The sequence below is a fragment of the Terrapene carolina genome, unplaced genomic scaffold (assembly GCF_002925995.2).
Source record: "Terrapene carolina triunguis isolate 2854851 unplaced genomic scaffold, T_m_triunguis-2.0 Scaffold234, whole genome shotgun sequence".
NCBI classification, from domain to species: domain Eukaryota; kingdom Metazoa; phylum Chordata; order Testudines; family Emydidae; genus Terrapene; species Terrapene triunguis.
This window is the reverse complement of record NW_020664585.1, coordinates 13,072,572-13,088,076: the sequence shown is the minus strand read 5'-3', so window position 1 is coordinate 13,088,076 and position 15,505 is coordinate 13,072,572. Positions and strand designations below refer to the sequence as shown.

General features: G+C 43.5%; 1 protein-coding gene across 2 annotated transcripts in view; it reads right to left on the bottom strand.

Annotated features, from left to right (window-relative positions):
• ULK1 (unc-51 like autophagy activating kinase 1) overlaps positions 1-12,031 on the bottom strand; it is a 102,039-nt gene extending 90,008 nt beyond the window's left edge. For both annotated transcript variants that reach the window (XM_024218294.3, XM_024218295.3), the window contains exons 1-3: positions 11,187-12,031; positions 10,276-10,368; positions 10,144-10,185 (exon numbers count right to left, since the gene is read on the bottom strand). In XM_024218294.3, the coding sequence (XP_024074062.2) occupies positions 10,144-10,185; positions 10,276-10,368; positions 11,187-11,276 (225 nt within the window). In that variant the 5' untranslated portion in view covers positions 11,277-12,031. The remainder of the gene's footprint in view (positions 1-10,143; positions 10,186-10,275; positions 10,369-11,186) is intronic.
• Between the last annotated feature and the right edge of the window lie 3,474 nt (positions 12,032-15,505).

Below are 15,505 nucleotides of genomic sequence, written 5' to 3'. Positions count from 1 at the left end.
CACCCGCCAACGACCGGGATCTGTTGGCATTACACTTCCATGCTGACTCTTGGCCACACTTTGCCCGCATGTTCCCATCTCCCTCAGTGACAGCTGGACCCAGAACACTTCTTGGTGGAAGGAAGGTCCTGAAGCATGGAGGTGATCAGAAAAAGGAACAGTGCCACCTCCACTTGCCCCTGCAGATCTCAGGGAACCCATGTAGATGGGCTTCTGTGGGATCAGCAGGAGTATAAAGCAGTGGTGTCCCTTCCACACACCACGTACCCTCTGCTTGCGAAATCGATGGGACAGTGTGACCCGAAGTCAATAGAAAAAACAATTCTCAAGTTTCTAAGTGGATTTCATGAAAAGAAGGAAAGTGCTCCACATATAAATAACTCCCTAGGCAGCTCTCCTCAGTGTCTGGTTGCACGTTGGTTGAAAACCCCTCGAGATAAATAGCATAAAGTCCATTTAATTATTATTCACAAGACGACATAATAACCAGCTTAGCCAAATGAAAGCAACACCATTCTGGTTTCCTGGTGGCCCCCAACCAGATGAAACCTCAGTTCACCTGAAGGAGACCATCCATCATCTTCTGACCAACACAAGTCTTCCAAAATGTAGCCATCCCTTCAAACAAGAGTCTCGCCTTCTTCAGGCCCTAGTAGCCTGTAAGGGTATATCTACCCTGCAATGTAAGCCCAGGAGTTAGTAGAACTCGAGTTAGCAGACCCCGGATTTGTTAACATAGGGCTTGAGCGTCTACACTCATTTGCAACCCCAGTTTAGGAATTGTTGAACCCTGGGTCCCAACCAGGGGCTCCAGCATCTACACTGCACCATGCAGACCTGAGTCCAACCTCCCAATATGTGGCCAATATGTAGCACCCTCCCAATATGTGGCCACTCTAGACCTTTGTTGGTAGTGCAATGTGGGAAAACTTGACTGTCCACCAAACTTGATTGTCCAGAGGGCAAAGAAAACTGGCACGTGGGATACTTTCGATGGACTCCCACAGCACAAGTCCAGTGGTGCTGTGTCTACACTGTAAAGCAATAGGGCTTGAACCCTGGGTCCCGGCTGGATTCAGGCTCAGACCCTCTTCCTCCAGGGTGTCTGGGGTCCGAGCTGTGGGTTAGTGCAATTTGTGTTTAGATGGAAGGGGGGTTAGACCTGAGCCTGAGTTTGAACCCTGGGCTCACATTGCGCTGTAGACCTTGAAGAGACACTCAGCCCCTGGCCTGACAGAAGTTTTAAGCAGCACTTCTAACAAATTCCTGAGATTTCAAGCCCTGGGTAAACCTTGTTCAGCGATTGAAGACTTCATGTCAGTCACTCAAAAAGAGCCCCAAACATTAAAACAAGACTCTCCCTCAGAACAAGCGCCTAAAGCAACCACTGGAAGCTGCATCGGAGACACTTCTATGACACAAACCACAGGAACAAAAAAAAAAAACAACAGCGTAATGTGTCGCAGCAAGAACCCACAGACCAAGTGGCAAACTTTGACAGGATGCCGCAGTCCTGCCGAGATGTAGATGACATTAAGTTACTGCTTACAGGAGAAAACATGGATCCGAGTGTGTTCAAGACTCCCACTTCCTGGGACAGTGGCTTCTTATAGGAGCTACGTTTCATCATGTCAGGGGCTTGCGGAGATGCCAACTGTACCAGTTGGTGCCCTCAGCTGGCCAGGTATTAGAGAGGCACTAATGTCCGAGAGCACGTGGTATGATCATTGCAGCGGCTGTGAAAGGGCAGGAAGTTTGTCTAAGGGAAAAGGAGCAGCGCCCTGATCCAGCTGGAACTTTCCAATGCTCGGAAATTAGGGTGGGAAAGGGAGTTGTCTGTTAGCTACTAAAAACAGGTGTTTCTGACTATGGTGCATCCAATATTTGTAAAAAGAAATCTGTCCCGTTCAGACCAAGCCAGGTGTCGACTGAAATCCCTGTGTTAGAGCAAAATTTTCAAAACAGTGATGCGAAAACCCAGAAAATCTAAATTTGCTTTTCTCTATTTATTCCGTATTTCCTTTCTGGCTATCACTCAGGTTATAGAGATCGAGCCCACTCCTCTCCACCTGGAGCAGTGATTCACACTGGGGCAACATGTGAAAAATGCCACCAAGTCAGACTGGTACTATTTGGCACTGGCGTAAGTGCCTACACAAGACACAGGGCACTGGGTAATCAGGTGGTGAGACTACACTTGTCAGTTTCTCCTTCTGGTTCTCCTGCACTAGCACAATACTGAATCCTTGCCATTGCAAACATCCTGAAGGTATATTTAAATCCAAACAAAGAGCTGTTTTCCTCAAAGGTTTGGTTTTAGATCTCATAAGCACAGTTCTGTTAATAGGCTCTGTAAAAATTTTTTTGACTTAAATGGCAAATCCTAAACCTTGGGCCTAAACTAATTTAATCTAATCAATCATAGACGTTTGGGGAAGATTTTCAAAGGCACTACTGGGAGTAATTTGCCCAACTCCTACTGAACTGTCAATGAGAATTGGTTGACTAACTGGCCTTTGTAAATGTCCCTTTTTATGCCTATTTACTACATCCCTAGTTTTCAAATGTCTGTTTCTGGAAATCAAATGTACTTCATGTCATTGCGAAATACGGATTATAACAGAGAAACAAGATTCTCCCTTAGAACAAGTCTGGGCCTTGTATACGAGAAAACTGACAGCCAGAAGCCAGAGAGAAGCAGAGCCTTAAACGTCCATCAGTTTAACAGCAAGGAATGGGAGAGAAGAAATAACTTGTCTCAATGTTCCTTTGCCGGCTGCTGCTGTGTTACAAGATACATCATGTGCCGACTAGATTTTCACAGGAAAACACATTCGGACCAGCCTGAAAAAGCCTCCAGTCAGTACGATTCCCCACTTGTTGGTGACGTGTACGTTAAGAAGGGATTAGAGACTCTACAAATTGGCGCTACATCTTTTTGTCTCTGCGTACATGCCGCTTCACCTCTCAATACCTGCAGTGTGATTTCTCACCTCACCAGCAGCCCCCACTTGCCACCATCTGGGAATACAAAGATGGACTGGAACGGGCAGGAAGGTTTTCCTTTCTTGTAGATGTAAGATGCTTTGCTAAATAGGATCTATAATGGCTTTAAATTCAGCATCTTTCGTTCCGTACAAGTGATACTTAATGTCTAGTTGATTACTAAGATGCTAGCTCAGGTGACGTAATTCCTCCTGTTGTCCTAATGCTAATTTCTTTTCTTTACAAGACACCTAGATGCTCAAACTGTCCAGACACAACATTTCAAGCATGAGTGGCTTAGAGGATAATGCATGGACTGGGATTCAGGAGACCTGGGTTATTTTCCAGCTCTGCCACTAGCACTCTGTGACTCAGTTTGTCCCACCTGTAAAATAAGGATAATGTTTGTGACCGGCTTGGTTAATTTGTGAGCTGGACACTTGATCCACTGGCCAAATCTCCTCAGAAGCCCCAAACAAAAATAAACGAGACACCAAATCTGTGTCTACCCAGCCTTTTTACAGGGTCCCACTTCTCCCGCAAGGGCTGTCCGTCTTCTCCCTTCTCCAGGGAGTAACAAGCACTTTGTTCTCCATAGGCCACATCTTCCTTTTCCAAACCCTTCCTCTTGGGTGTAAGGATTTTACCCCACCACCATTAGGTGACACCATAGATGAGCTGGTGGGGTGGGGGTGGGGGTCTTCTCTCCCCTCTTGTCTCCATCCCTGGGACTCTAATACCATATAGGCTACTGGCTGCCCTCCAAACTCCCCTGCTCTTCCCATTCAGACTAAATGTTTTTACAGTCCAATCACGAAGATTTCATAGTGCAAGTTGTCATAATGGAAATGCTGACACAGCCTAAACACCAGCAGCACGAACAGCACCTCAACAGTAACTGGAGCTTCACTGTCCAATTCAAAACACAACCACACGCCAGTTTCCGATTACTCTTTGGAGACATCCCTTAATCTCCCTCGTTACAGGCTGAGTAATGCTGCCTTTTCTAGAAGGAAGCTACAGAGACTATTAACTCTCCCTGTCACCAGCTCATGTGAGACATGGCGTCATGTGAGGAAAACACAGGTAGAAGGCCCAGCCATGGGACTATAAGAACATGGTGAGTAAAATAGTGATTATAATTTCAAAATTGCAAGAAGGCCACTCCATCTAAAAAAAAAAAAAATCACCTCACTATTCAGAGGGTTATAATTAGTGGAAACATTTGCCAGAGGTTTCCTTGGCCTTTAGAAGAGTGTGGACATCTGGGAGACCTTTTATTTATTTATTTTTGTTGGTTCCACAAGATTATAAAAAGCAGTTACCTATGCACCAGTTAAACCCCTCTGAATACAGAAAAGATGATTCACTAGACTCTCAGACCTTCCTCCACAAGACTATGGAATCTTCACCAGGTTTTCACAATTAAGCCCGACCCAATCTTCAGTCAACAGGGTATTTCCTGCATGTGGAAGGAGAGGGTGGCCATGCATAGCAGGGATTCCCGCCATTAACATCCACAACCGAGGCACAGAGAAGATTGTTTGGCCATCCAGAGATGCCTGCATGAGCCACCCAACTCACAAGGCGATATGCCAACTTCACTTCGGGACAGAAGAAGAGAAGGGTTTAGATGGGCCTGAATGACCTCAGAAGTGTCACCTCTCAGCCAAAGCCTGTTTTTTTAGTGATTTCAAATGGCATACTGGAGTCCTGTGTCCTGAGAGACCAATGTCAAAAAGTAATTCCTCAAGAGAAAAAGACCCAATGTTAGCTGGCATCTGAGGCTGCCAAGCACAGCGGTGGCTTTGCGGCTGGTGATACAGGACTCGGCCAACACCATAAAGGATGCCAGAGCAATGCAGCAGGTCCCTGTAGTGCATGAGGATAAGCCCAAGGACAACAAGATCACACAAAACCATTTTCAAGTCAAAAGAATAGAGACTATATGGGGGGAATCACACACAAGATGTGGGCAAACTGCCACAGCTGCACACTTGGCCAATCTCCTTCTAGCAAAGGACACCATTCAAACACCCACACTAATTTTAGCCTTTGATCCCACTGACTATGAGGCATTGCTGCCTGACAAGCAGGCTCCAGAAGAAGAGAATGAGGTCATTCTTTGCTGGCTTTGTTCCTTTCTGTGTCTGGCACTGGATATCTGATCATCTAGCCCAATGGCCTTCTCTCATGCAGCCTTTCATCCGGTTGCACCATGGTCTGTTCAATGTGCATGAGTCCTGCAAGGAAGTTTGGTCCTGCAGGGCCATCAGGATGGCTGATGCCGCTCAGCTCTTTGTCTCCTCTTCATTCGATCCAGGTGGTGGAATTTCCTTGCTTTTCCAGAAACCAATGCGAGGTGCAGTTTTTCGGCCAAGCCTTTGTGGTAGTGTGGGGAACTGAGGTGGGGTCTCTTTTCCAATTCCTAGTTAGTGGGCGATGTTTGTGTAACGCTGACAGACCCTGGTCATAGGCAGGTGGGATCAAACCTGGGATCTCTGGAGCTTAGTGCATGAGCCTCTACCACATGAGCTAAAAGCCAACTGGCTGTTAGCTAAGGCTGTAGAGCAAACTCATTAATCTCTCTCTCTAAGTGGTCTCGATGCCACTAGATGGAACAGAACACCACACCCAGGAGGTGTGTGGGGTACATTTGCTTTCCCTGTGATGTGCCTGATGCTGCAGTGATGGACACACCGAATTACTGAAAATATTAATAACCCCCTTACTTAAGTAGGTCCCCTGTGGGAGTAACAGCATGATTAGGTGTATGTCCTGAATGCAATTAGTAATTGCATCTATATAGCAACCCTTCTCTTTGCAATAAAGGACAAGATCATCTGAAGAAGTGGGGTTTTTTTTACCCAGGAAAGCTTATGCCCAAATAAATCTGTTAGTCTTTAAGGTGCCACCAGACTCCTCATTGTTTTTGTGGATACAGACTAACACGGCTACCCCTCTGATATTTATCAAGATCATTAGCGTCTACGCAGACCGGACGGGTATAGGACATTGGGGTAGCTGTGTTAGGGCAACTTTGCACTTTGTTACCGGCACAAGCTGCCCTGAAGCCAGCAGAGCTGTTCACAAGGAAATCACGCCAGCACAGTGAAATCTTCAGGTGACACAACACCTACATCACCACCGCTCCGAGCAGCTGGCACAGGGGACACAACCGTGAGAAACAAGGCACAACCCACGCTTCCCTGTGTCCTAGTGACCCCAGCCACCAACAACAGCCTGCAGGCACCTTTAAACTAGTGCTGGCAGGAAGCAGCCCAGGATGGAGCACTCCCAAGATCAGGCAGACTCAGAGGCACCTTACCACTCCCACTCCTCTCAACTACTCCTTCACCACAGCTGAATATTCATCCCCCCGGTTTCTAAGGTCTCATCACACAGGTCCCCCCATCCAGCAAGTTACATGGATTTCAATTTATTAGCGTCAAACAGAGGAAGCTGAGTTGATCCACACACGGGTGCCGAACCCCTGGTTCTAAGGAGCCTAGTTATTTCCAATCCTGATCCTTATGTTGCTAAGCCATCATTATCTCCAAATCCTTGTCTCTTTAGACTGCTCTTCCCTCCAGCCCTGAGGAGTGACACCCCATTCCACCCTCTTTAAAAAGAGCCTGAAGACCTCTATTTTCTATATTTCCTATCTGGTGAGGCTTTTAGGATATATCAGCAAATTGGCACCATATGCTATAAACCACACGTGCCACTAAGCACCTCTGTTCGAATTGCACTGGACAAAGGTAAAAGGGTAACAGCACAAAAGGTCTATCCATGGCTTAAGCACGGAGACACAAGCTACGTTTTCTGAAAGCAGCTGGAGCCAGGAAATGGTGGTCAATAAAATGAGTGGTTTTTGGAAAGAGAGGAAAGATAATGAAAGGGATGCTCTCCCCTAGGGGTTTTAAACAGGAGCAAAAATCTATGTGTCTTGAAAGATCATTGAGACAAACTACAGTACTTTCTCCACTGTAAAAGCTCTCTCTGTCTCTCCCCGTCCACATATTTATATTGCACTCATTATAGTACTTTCTGAGTGCCTCAACACCTCAAAGGCATTTATCCTCAACACTCCTGGGAGGACAGGAAGTGCTCTTATCCCCATTTTACATATAGGGAGCTGGAGCACCGAGATGCTAAGCAACTTGCCCAAGGTCACACAGGAAGTTTGTGACAGGTTGGGACTTGAATCCAGGTCTCCCAAGAGCTAGTGCCCAAAACACCTCTCTCCAAAAGATGGGCTAAGAATCTGTGATCATTCAATGGGAGTAACACACTTTGATTTAGGGCAAACCCAAAATTCAACGTCTCCAACTGTTTATTGCTCCAAGGACAGGTTTGCAGCTCAGATCTATTCTGCACGTGCTCACAAATGAGTATTTTTAAGGCAAAACTCGATAAAACCCGATTCCATCCCCTCCTTGTGCAGAGACTGTCTCGTTGGGATCCCTGGACCATGCTGAGCACATCAATGATAGTTGAGCACTTAATAATTGGAACATATTTTTCATTTTATGAGCCCATTCCAATTTAATGATGTTACGGTTAGACATTCCCCTCAAAGCTCCTAAAAGCTCAACTATGGTCTCCTTATGCATCATTAAATATTCACCTATGTCAAATGTCATGCCAGTAAACCTCTTATTTTATTATTATTCATGATCCAATATCATAAAGCTCTGTGCAAAAAGGACTGAATGCAGCAGTTTTCTGAGGTGAAGGTGGAAAGGGGGCAAATAATGGCGCCAGGGAATAGGCGTCAGTGGCACTGCTGCAGCAAGCCTGATGGAGTTACTCAATGTTATTGTAGAAGAAATCTACTATTACATCAGGCTTTATTTTCACATGCAAAAAAACCACCAAAAATATCCGCTTTGGGTGCAATCACTAACTTACACCCTCTGTGATTTTCTCAACCATTTCCTTGAGTTTACAGGAGTAAGAATTAAAGAAGCCACTGGTGACAGGGGTGGCGGAGAGGAGAAATAATAAAAACAAACAAACCCAATACTACAACAATGCAACTGAAACAAAAGCCACAGCGCAACAGGAAGATTAGCAAAAACTATTTATAGCTTCACAGTAGCGAAGGCCAAAAATACTAAAGTGAGGGAAAAGTATCTTCAGTTTTATGCTTCAGGGAAATAAAAGTGCAAGTAATTGCAGTTGGCTGTTTTCATGGGGAAATAAAAATGAAGCGATCAAGTTTGCTCTCAGAGAAATACAACCAGTCAGAAATGTTCCCATTCCACAAAACAAGGTGGGGTGTAGAACCACCACACTCCAATTTCTCCTTTCAAAGACATTTATTTAGGGCCCCCCCCCCCTTCTATCACACCAGAGAGTTAGGGAGAGCAGGAGCTAAACAAAAACGTTTTGAATGTGCTGACAGTGTCAACCCTGCAATGTAACGATTTAAGGAAATGAGAACTGCAGCAATGAACATTTAGAGGCAGGACCAGTAATTGGGGTGCAGGGTGTGCAAATGGAGAACTGCACACACACGAAATCAGGGATCCCACTTCCCCATGGCAACCTCTCCCCCACCCCCAATTCTGCTTCCTTCAGTATCTCTGCATCTCCAAGTCTGCAGCTTTACAGACTGAAAGAGCTCACACACCCCGTGACTGTGCAAGACTTTTTTGCAACCATCTCCACATCCTGTACAGGTTTAAGAAACAGGCTTTTCAGGACAGTGGGGCTCTTGGTACAAGACATAGGGTCACCAGACAGCAAGTGTGAAAAATTGGGACGGGGGGGGGAGAAGGGGAAATAGAGCCTATATAAGAAAAAGTCCCAAATATTGGGACTATCCCTATAAAATCGGGACATCTGGTCACCCTAACAAGACATGCTGCCATGAACTAATCCTATTCCCAACTCCCCCACCTCACCCCCAAAAAACAGGGTCTGAAAAATCCATGCTCATCTGCCTTAAAAAAAAAATGCAAGCATTAAACCTTTCCCTTCCCGAGTACTGTACCTGACCCAGCATAACCTCCCCATGCAGCATCTACCCCATCTCCCAGCAAGGAGAGATGCATGGTGGGTAATGTAGTCCTGCCTAAAAGAGCACTAATACCAAGTGAGGAATGCAGACTATAGCTCCCAGAAGGCATTGCTGGCAGCCTCTACCACCCAGCTGGGGATCTCGTTGCACAGTGATGCAAAAGGCTGGCTGCACCAATGGAGGAGGGCAGGACGAATGTCAACAAACAAGGAGGCCTGCAGGCCACGTGACACACACTGAACCACAGATAAGCAACAAAAACAGCAACCCTGGTGCTGCGTGGTCTGATTGCACCAACTAAAGCTGTCATTCCCAAACAAGAGAGGTTAGGCTGGAAATACACATTCCGATTTCTCCCATGCTAGGATCTAACTGCATATGTACACAAAAGGATTCCAGTCTATTGAGAATCTACTGTCACTAAAAATAATAATAATAATAATAATAATAATAATCATGTGTGCAATAAAACCTGTCCCAAAGAACAGTAAGAAGGGAGGGCTGCCTAGCAGAGTTGGTTTTTATAATCAGAGTACCTCAGAATGGTCTCTTAGGATCAGCGCTTGCCTGTTAGAAGCAATCCTTAGAGCTGACCTCTGAGGGAAAAAAGCAACTTTACAGAAGGCAGAAACCTTCTAAAAATAAGTCTACTGCAATTTATAGGATCCACGGAACAAAACATAGCCCACAAAGTCAACCTCACCCCTCTTCTATACCCTATATACGTTCAAATTATTGTAGAACAGGGAATGTGTGTGCACCCTCAGGGAAAAAAAAAGGGGGGGGGGCAGGAGTGCCAAAAATAATTACTGTATTTTGGGGTTTATAATGCCACCATGAGACATTAACATATTCACCATGAATTAAACTTCACTGCACAATATCTAAGGACATTAGCAAAGTAGGTCCCCCCTCCCCAGCAATTATATCAGAGTGTTTGTGGTCTGGAATACAATTAAATATAAGTGATCTGTTCGGACATGTTAGTACATTTCCCTGTCTTACAAAGGGGAGACTTTTCCTAATATAAGTAGGCTCTAAGTGGAACATCTGTCCAAACATTCTAAGATCTACACTTTTTACCCAACTTCCCCCCACCCTCAAATACTTCAAGTAATCAGATGTATTACCTGGAAGTCATACAAGGCAACGATATTTTCATGTTTCAGTTCCTAGAAAAAACAAGACAGGAATGCTAAACTATGAATAACAGCATATATATAACAGAGATTCTGAGAGGAAAAAGTAGTTTCTGCCTTTACCTTAAGTATTTTGATTTCCTTCCCCAGCAGCGTTTGAGATTTTGCAAGGTTTTTCTTGTTAATACACTTTACAGCTACCTCCAGCCCAGGTTTCTGAAAGTTAAATGTGTATGTATAGTTTAAAAGATAAATGTCAATTTCAGTATTAAATGACATTAAGAAACCAGGGTCTCTCCCAGATTACAATTATGTCTGACAAAGGGGTTACAGAGCATTGGTAAAGGGCCCTAATTCACTATCCCAGTACATACCCTGTACTTGTTCAGACTTGCCCTTTGCTGAATTAGACTGGTCAGCTCAAAAAAGAAAAGCCCCAAGGTTTGGGTTTTTCTTATTACAGTACTTTATACTACAGTTATCCTCTTATTTAAGCAATGCAAATAAATGGATTCTGGGAACCAGGGTTTATCCTGAGCTTTAATGATGAAAAATCCACAGATTGATTGTATCCTCTTATTTAACCGTAACCGATCCAAAAAAACAAAAACAAAACAAAACCCACAATAGCCCTCCTCTAAAAGCCACACATTTAATAAACACAAATACACTTCAGAAATTGAAGTGGTTTGGGGGCAGATTATTTTGATCTATTATGTTTCTATGGGACACCAGAGCAGAACCCAATATTGATAGTTCACTGCTGCGTATGTTGCTGACTTTAAAACTCTATTTATTTTGGCCAGCCACAAACAAAGACTTTTTGAAGGGTGCTGCTCATATACATGTCCCTCAATAACATATAATAATGCATATGCATTTACATGGCACCTAGCTACTAACCTGTCTGGGGAGCTTTGTAATAAACAAAACAATACACAGACTAAGATTCGAGACAACAGTACAGAACCATAGGGACAACCAGAGACAAAGGGGGTAAACCCTCCCCAGACAAAAGAGCAAAACCTATTTACCTCTTTGTGTCTCCCTTTGAAAACAACAGCAAAAGCTCCATGTCCGATCAGATCTTTCCTGCTGAACTCAAACTTTCCTACTGTCTCCATGTCTTTATCCTTTTGGATTTCCAGTATATATCCGAGAGAGGGGTTTGGTAGTAAATAATAATATTTGATAGAGTTTAAAAACCAAAATTAATGACAAACAAAAACAAAAAACAACCCACCCACCCCCCTCCTTAAGAACAATCAGGAGCTGGAGACTTGTTGGAAAAGTAAAGTCTCTCTTCTATCAACCTCTCGGCAGCTAAACATCTGGCTTTTCACTCCCACCTCTTCTTCTTCCATGGGCTGCCTTTTCCTGGAGAAGGGTTGGGGTTTAGTCATTGTTAGAGGCTGGAGAGACGTCTGTTCCCTAACAACAGGCCTTTCCCATCCCCTGCTACCAGCCTAGTGATATCAAGAGGAGTTGTCCTGCCGACTTTGTGCTAAGAACCTCTACCCATGATGAAATCCCAGCCCTTCCCACCCCAAAGCCGCTGATGCAAGAGCAAGTCCACTTTAAAAACAACAAAAAGAATTCCACCTTAAAAAAAAAATCCACCTTAAGAGCAAGTCCACCTTAAAAAAAATTCCACCTTAAGAGCAAGTCCACCTTAAGAGTTGCCTTCCTCCCCCCATTTGTTTGTATACAGGAGCCAGCGGTGCTAGGGTCACCCCTAGAATCGCCCGGCGCCTGGGATCCGATGCTCTGCACGGGCTCTCCGGCTCCTTCTTCGCTGGCCGGGAGCGATCCGGGGAGCAGCCGCCGCTGCCCAGCCTCAGACAAAAGAGCTGCGGAGTCCGGAGCGCAGGAGAGAAGAGTCCTAGCTCCGGCAGCCGTGGCGCAGGCGCGGTGAGCACGGTGGGGGAGGTAGAGGGAGATAGATCGGAGACGGCAGCAGCAATCTAAGGCGAAGGGGCTGAGCTGACACATTTAAAGACACAGCCTGTAGCAACCGCCAGCTGTGAGTCACCCTGCCCAGGACAGGCGCACAGGGCGCACTCTGGTCCATTCAGTGCTGGGAGTTAGCAGCACATCACCTGAGGAGACATGTGAACAGTGATTCCATGGAACCAGACAATAATAAAGCCCCTACTAGAGCACACATTCGCCTGGTAACAGGATTTACACTACAGTGATCACCTTGTCACAGGATATTCCATCAATGGCTCCAAGTTTTACTGCTTGCAACGGTCAAAACACAGATGAGATTTCCCCCCGCTCCCCCCCCACGGTGATTTTTGCTATTCGAACCAATTCGTTTATGAAACCAGATTATATATTTCAATCATTCAAAATGGATTAACTCCAGGAAAGTTTTGAAAATTCACACCCCCCCTCCCAAAAGTTTCAGCCCGCTGTGTCTACTCACTGTGGCAAGGCATAGGGGTCTACCCCTCCAGGTCAATTACAGGATATCGGCTCTTAGTTGTCTATAAAACACTCAGCACACTTTTGGTGCTATATAATAATAATAATCAGACACATATTCCAAACACAATAATAATAATATCCCATGATTATACCCCACAAACACTTCTTTCAATTTTGATTGTGAAAGGGGATGCAATGTTGTTCCAAGGCCTTGTATGTGGTTTCAAGGATAAAGAAATGTTCCATAAGTAACTGTTTTAAGGATGGTGCATGAAGAGGTCATTGGTCCAGTTAATATTTCATTCTGTCACGACACAAACTGATAACATGATGGTTTCATTGCTCCTGAGGGTAGATTTGTGATATTATGCAAACACTGTTCTCAGAATCCTGTGTCAACATGCAGTCATGTCGTTGAGCACCTTCAACTGCCAATGTAGTCAGTGGAAGTTGAGAACACTCAGTACCTTGGCGCATCAGGCCTTATATATGATTCAAAGGCATTCTTTCTACTGAATTCGACTTCTGATAGACAATTCAGGTGTTTTATTGTATATAAATCACTGGGGAAATGAAAGCATATGCTAAGCCTAGGTTTTAATTTATAACTTGTTTCTGGACATCTAGGAATGTTATTAAATGTTTAATGGGGATTACAAAGGGGACAATAATATTCTTTTAAAGTGTAATCGTGGTAATGATTTGCACTGATACAGCCTTCAAGCCAGAATGTATGTTACAGAGTGATTTCAGGATTGCCAAAGCCGAGCATTCAAAATCAGGAGTCAGGCCCCAAAATCATGAGATTGGCTTAATAATAGGGCTGTTGATTAATCGCAGTTAACTCACGCAATTAACTAAAAAAAATTAATCACAGTTTTAATCGCACTGTTAAACAATAGAATACCAGTTGAAATTAATTAAATATTTTGGATGTTTTTCTACATTTTTGTATATATTGTATTCTGTGTTGTAACTGAAATCAAAGTATTTATTTTTTTATTATAAATATTTGCACTGTAAAATGATAAACAAAAGAAATAATATTTTTCAGTTCACCTCATACAAGTACTGTAGTGCAATCTCTTTATCATGAAAGTGCAACTTACAAATGTAGATTTTTTTTGTTACATAACTGCACTCAAAAACAAAACAATATTAAACTTCAGAGCCTACAAGTCCACTCAGTCCTACTTCCTGTTCAGCCAATCGCTAAGACAAACAAGTTTGTTTACATGTGAAGGTGATAATGCTGCCCTCTTCTTATTTACAATGTCACCAGAAAGTGAGAAAAGGCATTTGCATGGCACTTTTGTAGCTGGCATTGCATGTTATTTACGTGCCAGATAGGCTAAACATTCGCATGCCCCTTCATGCTTTGGCCACCATTCCAGAGGACATGCTTCCATGCTGATGACGCTCGTTAAAAAAATAATATGTTAATTAAATTTGTGACTGAAGTCCTTGGGGGAGAATTGTATGTCCCCTGCTCTGTTTTACCTGTATTCTGCCATATATTTCATGTTATAGCAGTCTCGGATGATGACCCAGCACATGTTGTTCATTTTAAGAACACTTTCACTGCAGATTTGACAAAACACAAAGAAGGTACCAATGTGAGATTTCTAAAGATAACTACAGCACTTGACCCAAGGTTTAAGAATCTGAAGTGTCTTCCAAAATCTGAGAGGGATGAAGTGTGGAGCGTGCTTTTAGAAGTCTTAAAAGAGCAACACTCCAATGCGGAAACTACAGAACCTGAATCACCAAAAGAGAAAATCAACCTTCTGCTGTTGGCATTTGACTCAGATAGCTAAAATGAACATGCGTAGGTCCGCATGGCTTTGGACTGTTATTGAGCAGAACAAGTCATCAGCATGGATGCATGTCCCCTGGAATGGTGATTGAAGCATGAAGGGACATATGAATCTTTAGCACATCTGGCACGTAAATATCTTGCGACGCCAGCTACAACAGTGCCATGAGAACGCCTGTTTTCACGTTCAGGTGACATTGTAAACAAGAAGTGGGCAGCATTATCTCCTGCAAATGTAAACAAACTTGTTTGTCTGAGTGATTGGCTGAACAAGAAGTAGGACTGAGTGGACTTGCAGGCTCTAACATTTTACATTGTCTTATTTTTGAATGCAGTTTTTTTGTACATAATTCTACATTTGTAAGTTCAACTTTAATGATAAAGAGATTGCACTATAGTACTTGTATTAGGTGAATTGAAAAATACTGTTTCTTTTGTTTTTTTTACAGTGCAAATACTTGTAATCAAAAATAAATATAGAGTGAGCACTGTACACTTCGTATTCTGTGTTATAATTGAAATCAATATATTTGAAAATGTAGAAAACATCCAAAAATATTTAAATAAATGGTATTCTATTATTGTTTAACAGTGAGATTAATCGCAATTAATTTTTTTAATCACCTGACAGCCCTACTTAATAATAATACATTTGGGATTCTTTTTATTTGCTTTCTGGTTTCTGAATCTGTAGAGTGCACTGGGTTCACATTTTTAAGCTCTCCTCTGCCACCATGAGAAACTTACTTGAAAGAAAGCAAGCAACCAAGCACACTGAGATTCTTATCCAATTGCTTGATTCCAGCAGCTAGGGCTTTAAAAGAAAACAACAAATATCATAAAAACAACAAGGAGTCTGGTGGCACCTTAAAGACTAACAGATTTATTTGGGCATAAGCTTTCGTGGGTAAAAAACTCACTTCTTCAGATGCATAGAGTGAAAGTTACAGATGCAGGCACATGGAGAGAAGGGAGTTACTTCCCAAGTGGAGAACCAGTGTTGACAGGGCCAATTCAATCAGGGTGGATGTAGTCCACTCCCAATAATAGATGAGGAGGTGTCAATTCCAGGAGAGGAAAAGCTGCTTCTGTAATGAGCCAGCC